This window comes from Ipomoea nil, unplaced genomic scaffold, assembly GCF_001879475.1.
Source record: "Ipomoea nil cultivar Tokyo-kokei standard unplaced genomic scaffold, Asagao_1.1 scaffold2957, whole genome shotgun sequence".
NCBI lineage: Eukaryota > Viridiplantae > Streptophyta > Magnoliopsida > Solanales > Convolvulaceae > Ipomoea > Ipomoea nil.
The window spans coordinates 4,030,493-4,042,606 of NW_017619385.1; the positions used below are offsets into that span (position 1 = coordinate 4,030,493).

Sequence of the window (12,114 nt, forward strand, 5' to 3'; positions counted from 1 at the left end):
TTTAAATAGGTAATTCTTCTCCCAAAGGTTGAGTCCCCAACCCCAAGGCCCCCCCACACTCCGACCCGACAGAGCATTGTGGGAAGTTGTAAATCACGGTGACTCAATGGTTCAGCAGACATGGCCAAATGCTGGTACGCACAAGGAATCTGCCCACTTTGGACATAATTCATGCATTGCCGCCGTTGAGGTTCAAACCTTGGTCTCTTCTCCCAAATACTACCCACTAAACCATTGAGCTAAGCCCGTGCAGGTTAAATAGGTAATTCTAAGTTTACAAATGCAAGATAATATAGTCAATATTGATTATAATTGTCAATAAAATAATTGTATAGGTATGGTTGAAACCAAATACGGGACATAAGGGCATAAAATATGAAATATATACTAATATTTTTTGAGGAGATTCCGACATTAGGATTTGTGGTTAAGTTCTATTAAGACTTTAATATTAGAATTAGATTAATGGTGTAGTTATAATTCTATATTAGACTTTAATATTAGAATTAGACTAACGGTGAATTAACGGAAAAGTTAAATGGATAATCATATAATTAAGGATAAATTAGAAAATCTTAAAAGAAAAAAAATTAAAACCTGAAAAATATGAACCATTCATTTGATTTAATAATTTGGCGGTCATTTTTTCTACCCAATGTTAATAATTAAATAAATTCGTTGGTCAAATCCGCTTGTATAATCCACTAACGTTAACCGCTAACTGCTAATTGTCAAACAAGGACATTGCGAGGTAGTTCTCACTTGTTGTGTGATTTGAATACTCTCTTTGTCACAAAATCTCTCAAGTAGTTAATATGGTTGGCTTTATTAATTATATTTTTTTTTAATTTTTTCATGATATTAATAAAATACTTGGTAAATAAATATATAGCATTATTTTATGTTATAACTTTGATATTTAATTAGAAAAATAGTGCACAAAAAAAGATAATAGATAATGTAGTGAATATAATCAATTGATGAATTTGAATGTAAAAATTTTTACATTTGAGAAAAATAAAGACAATATAACTAATGAAAATATTTCTTTTAATTAATTTATTGATAATTAATAATTTGTTTTTCACTGAATAAAGACATTGTAAGGACAATGTAGCGAATATAATCAATTAATAAATTTGAATATAAAGAATTTTTATATTGAAGAAAAATAAAGACAATATAACTAATAAAATTATTTATCTTATTTAATTTATTGATAATGAATAATTTTTTTTTTTTTTTGAATAAAGACATTGTGAACACATAATTCTAATGTAAAGAAATGCATATGTATTATTTTTTGTTGTAACTACTAAATTATTATTTATATATATAATTTAATAAGAGTAAAATAGAGTACTAATTATGCCAACTTTGATTGGGATGAGGTTCGAACCTAAGACTTTTTTTTTTTTATTGAAATCAATGAGTAAGTTAACGGTTAACTAACGGCAATTCTTAAAATTTTAACGGAATTAGTAACGGTCTGTGGGTATTTTAGGAAATTTTAGTGTAAAATTTAAATCTGATCAATCTTTTAATCAATCTGAGCCATTCATTTGATTAAAATCTGTGACCGCCATTTTTTCTACCCATTATAGGCCTAACTCTCTTGGGCTCTTATTAGTATAGTAGATTATTAGTATAGTAGATATAATAACAAAATCCAAAAATTTTAAGTTCCCGCCCAATTCCTAAAAAATCTCACTTTCTAATAAAATATGTTGATTTCTACTTTTCCATTTGTACAATAATTCTGCGTTAAAATTCTATTCTAATATTATAAAATACTGTAATACAATTCCTGTTCTAATCAATCAATCTATACTATATATAATAACAAAATCCGGAAATTTTAACTTCCCGCCCAATTCTTAAAAAATCTCTCTTCCTAATAAAATATGTTGATTTCTACTTTCCCATTTGTACAATAATTCTGCGTTAAAATTCTATTATAATATTATAAAATACTATAATACAATTCCTATTCTAATCAATCAATCTATCTATACTATATATAATAACAAAATCCGAAAATTTTAAATTCCCGCCCAATTCCTAAAAAATCTCTCTTCCTAATAAAATATGTTGATTTCTACTTTCCCATTTGTACAATAATTCTGCGTTAAAATTCTATTCTAATATTATAAAATACTGTAATACAATTCCTATTCTAATCAATCAATCTATACTATATATCAATGTTGCAAAAATCGCGTCGCTAGTCGCGGCGATGATAGCCGGAATCGGCTTCTTCCGCTGCCACCTCGACGGGTGAACCGCCGATTAATTTTTTTTTTTTTTTTATAAGTTGTAATGTGTCAAAACTTCGACACGACATAACTTTTGACTCGGTTATCCGTTTTGGACAAATGTTTTTTTTGAAATCGCGTATTTTTTCGAGATCTATCCACCGCAAACTGCCATAGGCAGTTTGGCCCACCAATTTCTAAAAAAAAATACTTTAAATAGTTTCTAAGAAAAAACTATGAGAACATTATATTTTATTAATGAATTTTTAAAATTTTTTATTAAAAAATTATCCCGTGCATTATTTAATAATCTTTCTTTATAATTGGTCAAATTATTTAATTATGGTAAATTAGGGAATAATTAATGATGGTAATAGAAATCTTAGAAGAATATAGAATTAAAGAATATGTAATTATTGTTATATTATTATTGTGACTCACGGAATACACTACAAGAATATTTAATTATGGTTATATTATTATTGTGTCTCACGGCCATTATATACTAGCAGAACTTGAAAAGAAACTAATAATAATATTAATATAATAATAATAATAATAATAATAATAATAATAATAATAATAATAATAATAATAATATAAGTGGTAATAATGGTACCCGGGTTATACTTCCATTTGGAAGGTTGTGAGTTCGGGCCTCAGTGGAGGCGTTATTGGTTCTTTGTGTTTCAGTAGGTTGAGAAAGTATATGAACAGATACTACATTGTAATAGAACCAGTAGCATTCAAAAAAAAAATATAAGTGTTAATAATAATTATAACTTAGAATAAATCATAATAATTAATAACTATAGTTTAAGATTAAATTTGAAAGATAAGCGACCTCTGGTGAAATTAACTTTTAAATAATTATATATCAATTTAAATATTCTTAATATATTACAATAATTCCATTCCGTGCATCGCACGGGTGAAAATACTAGTTTTTTTTAAAAAAAAAATAAAAAATAAATTTTAGAAAAATAAAAATACACATTAACAATTTCTCCTTCAACAGAAAAGTTGACAATTTTCTCTGTGCAACTGAACGAAGAAGCCAAATATGGTTGGCTTCTACGTCAGTTGGACGAAGTAGCAGCCATCCGGCTTCTCTATTCAATTGGACGTTGAAGCTAAACAGGCTTCTCTGCCCAAATGACGAAAAAGAGAAGACATGCCAACTTTTCAGTAAAAAAAAAATAATTCTTTTCTTTTTTAAAATTTTAATTAATTTATTAGAATTAAAAATATTTTTACGTTTTTTGTTTAAAAGTTTAAATTTTAATTACTTTTTTTAATTTAAAAAATAAATACATAAAAATGAAGAGTTGGAGTGCTTAATTAAAACTGTTTACAATTTAAAAGTTTAATTACTTTTTGGCCAATAGTTAAAGGATTTGTTTGACTATTTTCTTGCCATTTGTTTGACTATTTTCTTTCCATTTTTATAGGGTTCAGGCCACCTTTTGGCGAAATTTCCCGCAAAAAAAGTGACCGACGAAATTTTCGGTAAATTTAGGTTGGTTGCTGGTCACTTTTTTTTGTCAAAAAAATCGCCAGAAGGTGGCCTGAACCCTAATGACCTGTGATAGCAGGTCATTACCTTATTTTTGGGCTTCATTGCACCTAAATGAATTGCAATAGTTATGCTGTGCAACCGAGTGCACCATGCGCATGGTGCATACGATGCAAAACGACGTCGTTTTGACTAAAAACGTGCGTCCCACTTAAAAAAAAAAATCAAGTTCAATTCTCGGCAATAGCATTATTGTGGATATATAGTTATGAATTTCTGGATATATAGTTATGAATTTCTAAATATATAGTTATGAATTTATGGATATATAAAAATGCTATTGCCGAGAATCGAATCTGATTTCTTTTTTAAGTGGGACACGCGTTTTTTAATCAAAACGACGTCGTTTTGCATCGAATGCACCATGCGCATGGTGCATTCGGTTGCACATCATAATTTGCGAATGAATTGTTGATGAGTGTAATTGCACCTTTAAAAAGTTTAGGGGCCTAATTGACTTTTAAGTTAAAGTTTGAGAGCCTATTTGACCCTTTTCCCGAACTTTTTATAATTTAAGAGTTTTTATTTTAGTACTACTGACTCTGTTATTCTTAACCTACTGAAGTATAAAGAGTCAATATCACTTTCACTAAGACTTAAACCCATGACCTCCCATATAATTTAAGAATTTAATTACTTTTTTGGTTTATAATTAAAGTGATTTTTTGACTATTTTTTGCCAAGATAAAAATAGGAAAAATGACACTTTTTCTCTCAGAGTTATATATTTATTGCACTTTTTTCTCCTAAATTATTTAGATAAGCACATTAGTCCCCTCAATTTTCTAAAAGTGTTGTTTTTCCTCCTGCTATATTAAATTGACATTTCTACCCTTAAAGTAAATATTTTATTTATTTTACTTCTCCAACAAATTATTGCGTATACGTAGGGATGACCACGGATCGGTTCGAACTGAACCGGACACTATAACAATCGAATTAAAAGTTTCTGGTTATGATTCAGATCTAGAACCCAATATTTAGATTTCAATTTATTAAAATTATGAATTAAAAAATTAGATCCTAAACCGTGAACCGGCGGTTCTGGATCCGGCTCGCGATTTTGAGCCCTTTTTATTTTAAAATTTTATTTGTTATTTTAAAATAGTCTAAATTCAACAATAAATGTATTTTATTTTTTCAGTTCGGAATATGAACTGGCCGTTCCGGTTCGCGATTTTAATAAACTCTAAATATCGGATTTTGATTCTAAATTGTAATTGGAATATTTCGATATGGTTGCTATAGTGTTTGTTTGGTTTGAACCAAATTATGGTCATAATTTGTTGGGAAAGAAAAATTAAAATATTTATTTTAAAGGTAAATATATCCATTTAACATTTTAAGGGAAAAAACAGTCACTTAAACAATTTAGAAGGAAAAAATGCTAAGCATCACCATCAATGCATATTGTGGGGAGAATAGTACAGAATCTGATGACTTGGAAGAGAAAGGGGGTAGGAGAGAGAAATTTGAGACCCTCCTGCAAGTGTGGGGAGAATGTCAGAAAGTGGGACCCATGCCTTCAATGGTTCCACTCTCTCACGCACAGCGTGAGGCCTAAAAAAGCCGCCCAGTGGGCGCGCCGCGCCTGATAGCCATTAAAATATTATTATTATTATTTTAAAATTCAATTTTTTTTTCTCTCCCCTCCCATCTTCTCTTTCTTACTCACTCTTACATTCTCCCACATTATCCCCAACTGATGTGGATGCTCTAAGTATATAATTCAGGGGAAAAAAGTGTCACTTTCCCATAAAAATATTATGTAATCAGTACCAAACTTTTGTGTAGTTAATTTAAAAAAAAAAACTTCTTCCAAAGATGGAGAAAAAAACTTGAAAGATGGAGTTTAATATGTAGCCTGCAGCCACGTGCTAGATTGCTTGGGCGGGGCCAATCTATCCATTTTTCTTCTCCCAAATCTATCCATTTTTCTGTGGATATGATATGATTGGACTTCAATACCTAACTACCTAGCAACGTAGGAAGAAATAGACAACCATACTCTAATCCCCATTGGAAATTATAAGGCCTAATCCACTCATTCTAATATAGATATAAATAAATAAATAAATAAATAAAATAAATATTAAATAAAAATATATCCATGAGACAGATCAAGTTAGGATGTGAATGTAATACTTATACTAAATATAAAATATAATACTAATTAAGAATAAAATGTTTGTTACTTATGGAAAAATGTAATATTTTAAAGAAAAATATAATACTCCGTAATACTTTTAAATCAAAAAGTAAAAGTATTACATTTTTCTTTTTAAAAAAATACAAATATTACATTTTCATTTATAAGTAGCAAACAATTTATTTTGTGATTAGTAATACAATTTCATCTTGACCCGACTTATCTTACGGACAAGGATCTGTGAGACAGTCTTATACAAGTTTTTGTCATAAAATCTAAATTTACCTTTCATCTTTTCAATTTTTCATTAACAGTACACCATTAAATATAAAAATAGTTAAATTATAATTGAAATTAAAATTGCACTAATGTAATTAGTTGCATTGATCACTTATACATTTTGTTTTTTTTTGAAGGTCAATCTTGCTATTGTATTAATGAATCAAAGTCGAAATAGCGTCAGGTGGGATAGCATCCCAGTACATAGCTTGATCCTGTGTAAAAGCTAACGAAGCTAAAGTATGCGCATGTAAATTAACCTGTCTAGAGATGTAATCCAAAGTAATACGATTAAATAAAGACATAAGTGTTCTGCATTGGTCAATTGTGACCCCAACGTACGAATGGATCGGCGTGTGTTGGTGCCGGATAATCGTAGTCAATTCCATGTAATCCGTGAGTAAACTTACTGATGTGTTGTTCCGTTCAAGTAACCAGGACAGTGCTTCCTTGTATGCCTGGGCCTCCGCCATAAGTGGTGAAAAACAAATCGGTAATTTGCCATTCCTTGCTGCCACAAAAGAGCCATCTGGCTCTATAATCAACATGCCGTACGTAGCCTCGCCTGTGTCGTGTCGATAACCCGCGTCCACATAACACCGTAGACCGCCCTCCCTTGGTTCGGTTAAATGCTCCAAAGCCGCTGCCGGCTCGGTACGGCTGGCCTGGGCAGCGCCGTATGCCTGTAGCGCTACAGTTGCTGCTCTGGCTAACTGGACAGGCCGCGTCATTGATCCCTTCCAGACAGCTAAATTCCGGGCTCTCCAGATATAATATAATATTGCTACCATCAACCGGGTCTGCTCCTCCGTCAAGACCGCCATAACCCCTTTTAATCATGTTGTAAAAGAGTCTGCAATAATATTAGTGATACGCAATTGTCTTATATTCCATACAAGTCTAGAATATTCACAGAGCGCTAAAACTTGTAACACATCTTCATGATCTAAACCACACATTGGGCATGTTGGGTCCACCTCCACCCTTTTAAATATCAAGTTAATGGTTGTTGGCAAAATGTCACATATGACTCTCCACAAGAAAGTTTTCCATTTGGGGGACTTTTACTTTCCACATTGTAATCCATTTATTGAAAATCGCGGGATTATTTTCGTAGTCACCCACAATACGCCTATAGGCATTCTTGACTGTATATGTCCCCTTTGGGTCACTCATCCAATACCATGAGTCTTCGTAATCAGGACTAATAGGGATCATATTTATTCGCTCCACATCCTCAGGAATAAACAAGTCAGATAAAATATGTGGATCCCAGGTATGAGTCTGTAAATCAATTAATCCTGCAACCCGTGCCTCCCACAATTGTTCTGGCATTTCTGTTTGAATCAATGGGTTAGGATTATCTCTTAACCACGGATGTCCCCATATTAAAGTTGTCTGTCCATTCCTAATCCTCATTCGCACCCCTGAGACTACCATTGCATGGGCTGCCATTATACTTCTCCAACAGTAACTTGGGCAATTGTCAATAGTTGCATATGTAAAACTGGTTGTGGGATAATACCTTGCCTTATAGATTTTAGCTGTGAGTGTTCCTGGGTCCGTCAAAAAACACCATGCCTGTTTTCCCAGCATAGCTAGATTAAAAGCCCTTAGCTGTTTAAAACCCATACCACCATACTTTTTTGGTATGCACAACTTGTCCCAAGCCTTCCAATGTATTCCCCTGTCTCTTCCATTCCCCAACCAATACTTATTCATAGTTCGCTCAATTGACTGACAAACTGTCTCAGGTAACAAAAAGACGCTCATTGAATAGGTAGGCATAGATTGCGCTACACTTTTCAACAATACTTCCTTACCAGCCTGAGAAAGTAACTTTTTACTCCACGAACCAATTCGTTGCCTGATCCTCTCCTCCACATATGAAAAAACAGCTCTCTTATTTCTCCCCACAAAGGAAGGTAGGCCCAAATATTTCTCAAAATTGGATGCTTGCACCACCCCCAGACAATCCGCTACCTGTGCCCTGTCATTCTCCTGGGTATTTCTGCTAAAACATATATTAGATTTATTATAATTCACCAATTGGCCTGACAATTTCTCATACCTTGCAAGGCACTGCCTTATAACTCCCGCCTCCTGGATATTTGCTTTAAAAAATAGGAGACTATCATCCGCAAAAAATAAGTGTGATACAGGCGGTGCCCCCCTTGCTACTCTGCATCTATGTATAGAGTCTGCCAACTGTTCATACTGTAATATCATCGAGAGAGCCTCTGCACAAATAATAAATAGATACGGAGAGAGAGGGTCTCCCTGCCTGAGTCCCCTGGTTGGTTTTACACGCCTCCTGCTATACCATTGACCATTACAGTATAACTAACAGTCGTTACACACAGCATAATGAGCTTTATCCACTTCTCACTAAAACCCATACAGTCAGCATCCTTTCTAGAAAGTTCCACTCCATTCTGTCATAGGCCTTTGACATATCTAGCTTCAATGCACTCCAACCCACTACACCACACTGCTTTCTATTCAGATAATGCCCCACCTCTGCCGCTACCAAGATGTTGTCAGTGATTAGCCTTCCCGGGATAAAAGCACTCTGGGATTCTGATATTAATCCTCCCATTAGTGTTTTCATCCTATTTGCTATCATCTTGGCAATAACTCTGTAAATGACATTACTCAACGCAATCGACCTCAAATCTGCAACTGTCTCAGGCATCTCTTTCTTAGGGATCAAAACAATGTTAGTATCATTTAATCCCTCGGGGAATACACAGGAATTCAACGCATTCGTTATAAAGCCAGATACATCTCTTCCCACTATCTCCCAAAACTGCTGGTAGAAACCCGGGTTTAACCCATCCGGACCCGGTGCCTTATCCGGATACATTGAAAAAAGAGCCTCTTTAACCTCATCAGTTTCAAAAGGACGGTCTAGCATCATACTCTGTTCTAACGTGACTCGTGGGGTTAGGACCCCAAATAGCGGATCATCACAGCTCAATCCATTAGAGGCAAAAATATTGTCAAAGTAATTCAGTATAGTGGAATGCATATCATCCCCCTCCACCCAGTTACCAGCATCACATTTAATACTAGAAATAAAGTTCTTTTTCCTACGTGCAGAGGCATACCTGTGATAGAATTTTGTGTTTGCGTCAGCCCCGCGTAGCCAGTGCTGCTTGGCTCGCTGCCTCCAGAACACATCCTCCTGGGCCTCTATTCGTTTCAGGGAATTCTCAATCTGCTGGTACTCAGCTAGCGCCACCAAATCTCGCCTATTCCGTATGGCATCTTGCCTCTGCTGTAGCTGGTTAATTCGTTTTCCGAATTATACATTTTGTTTGATTCCAATTACTTTTACAAATACTTCATAGTTTTACTCTTCTCTTCTTAATTTTTCTTATAACATTTTTAATAATAAAGATTTGTTAATTTTTTTTTCTTCTAATGGGTTAGTTTTGTTGAAGTTTATTTTCTAATTGATGTTTTTAATTAATTTTTTTGGTCTTAGTATGTATGTATGTATGTATGTATGTATGTATGTATGTGTGTGTATATATATATATATATATATATATATATATATTTATATATATATAACTTTTAATTCACATCGTATGATTGTTAAAAAAATAATTTTTTTTAAAAACATTCTTGGAAAAAATTTATTCTACAACTACAAATAATCATTTGATAGTGTAAAATGTTGAATATTTAATGTGATTGATAAGACTCAAATTACTTAATGTATTAACTATTTTATTAGAATAAAATATAATCAACTTTCTCAACCTACTGAAGGTACAGAAAGTTAGAGTTCAATTTGATACTATTGAGCCACAAAGTTCTTGGTTATTTTAAGTTATTTTGATTAGGTAGTTTTGCGTTTTCAAAAACTAGTAGCCCTATAAAAGGGTGAATTTCAATCAAAATAATGACATTCTAGAAGAAATTTAATTGACTTAAGAAATCAATGACCAAGAATAAAAATATCTCTATATAACTGATAAACTAACATCACGTTTAGTTCATGGAATAAATTTTGAGGTAATAGGAGTGCTATTCCATAAGAAATGGAATAGACAAGGAATAGAATAGGAATTGTATTCTATTGTTTGGTTCGCGGAAGGAACATACTACTTTAGGATTATATTACAGTGTTTGGTTGATTTAAGGAATAGAAATGAAATATGTTTTAAAAGACATAAATACCCTTATAAAAATATGTGATGGTGGTTGTGGTAGTGGTAGTGGTGTTAGTGGCGGCGGTAGTGGTGGTGATGGTGGTGGCGATGACGGTGGTGGGGTGGTGGTGTTGCTGGTGGCGGCGGCGGCGGTGGTTGTGGCGGTGGTGCTGGTGAGGTGGTTGTGGTGGTGGCGGCGGCGGCGGTGCTAGTGGTGGTAGCGGTGACGGCGGCGGTGATGGTGGCAGTGGTGAAATAGGAAATAAATTTAATTGGGGGGTAAAATAAGAAATAGAAACTTTAGGCTATTCCTGAGAACTCAGGAATAGGCTAATACCAGGGGTCCCAGGAATCTCTATTCCCCTTGCAAGGGGAATAGGTCATTCCCGGGAACAACGTTCCTGGGAATACAAGTGGTTACCAAACAGAGGAATATGCATATTACTGGAAATGCTATGTCATTCCAGGCATATTCTGTGAACCAGACAACCCATAAAAGTAATATTATTTCACACTCTTCACTATAATTACATTGATGAGTTAATGACATCTGAAGTTCTCCGAGTATAGTAGTCCTGTCACGTTTAATCCTAAATTTTTAAGTTAATCACATGTGGTCCTTAAATTTTCAAATTTTAAACTAATGTCCTTCAATTTTTAAGTTAACTACCTGTTGTGTTTCAACTTTTAAATTTTAACCAATTGTGGTCCTTTAATTTTAGAAGGACCACGATTAATTAAAATTTGAAAGTTAAATGACTTTGATTAAAATTTAAAAGTTAAGGTTAACTTGAAAATTTAAGACTAAACCTGATAAAATCAGTCTACTTGGAGTATTTCAAATGACATTAAATCTTGATTATCAAAATTAAACACGCTGAAGAACTACCCATTCAATCAATTATGTAATGTTTGGCATTTTAGTGAAGACTAAAGAGGAAAAGTGCATAGATAGATGAGAACAAGTACGAAAACTGAAGAGGAAAAGTACATATATAGCTTTGAGCACTTTTTGCTCCTTCCATCACTCGAAGCTTGTTTGCATAGCCACAGTGATCAAGAAAGCAAATTTATTGATCAAGACCAGAACACATACCAAAATACACAAACGGATTAAGATTACAGTACGTATAGGGTATATATAGCAAAGAAGAATATAATAGTAGTAGATGCATGCATGCATCCATGCAAATTTAGTTAATTATGGAAGTGATGATAATGTGGGCAGATTGTTAAATCTGCCCGCCGGAGTCACGGTGATCTGACCCATATTTCTGGAAATACGAATCGGAGCTCCCACCAGGGATGTTGTAGTCGCCGGAAAACTACCGAGGCAGATTCTTGGCGGGGCTAGAAGCGCGCACGAGCTCGCCGAGATGAAAAGTCCGGGGAGGAAGCCAATATTGGTGGAAGAACCGGTGATTGTTCCGGCGGCTGTGGTGGTGGCTTCCACCGCGGTAACCACTCCGGTAGATGGTAATGAGCATACCAATGAAACCGGGACGCCGGGCGCGGCGGGTGTTCCTGTTAGGTCGCAAACAAGGGCGCCGTTCAAGTTTACTGTGAATGGTTTGCCAAAGAAAAAGGCTGATGATGGCGTTGTTGTTGCCAAGATAGCAACGCATAGGAACATGGAGAAGGTTGTATAGGAAGAAGCCATTGTAATATTGTCTTTGAAGGCTAGGGTTGGTT

General features: G+C 34.0%; 1 protein-coding gene across 1 annotated transcript; it reads right to left on the reverse strand.

The window, feature by feature from the left end:
* Positions 1-7,279: 7,279 nt before the first annotated feature.
* Positions 7,280-11,692, reverse strand: LOC109162747. The gene is made up of 6 exons (XM_019311429.1): positions 11,689-11,692; positions 10,844-10,896; positions 8,661-9,545; positions 8,331-8,362; positions 8,083-8,270; positions 7,280-8,004 (listed from the first exon to the last, which is right to left on the reverse strand). The coding sequence occupies exons 1-6, from the start codon at positions 11,690-11,692 to the stop codon at positions 7,280-7,282; spliced, it is 1,887 nt and encodes a 628-aa protein (XP_019166974.1).
* Between the last annotated feature and the right edge of the window lie 422 nt (positions 11,693-12,114).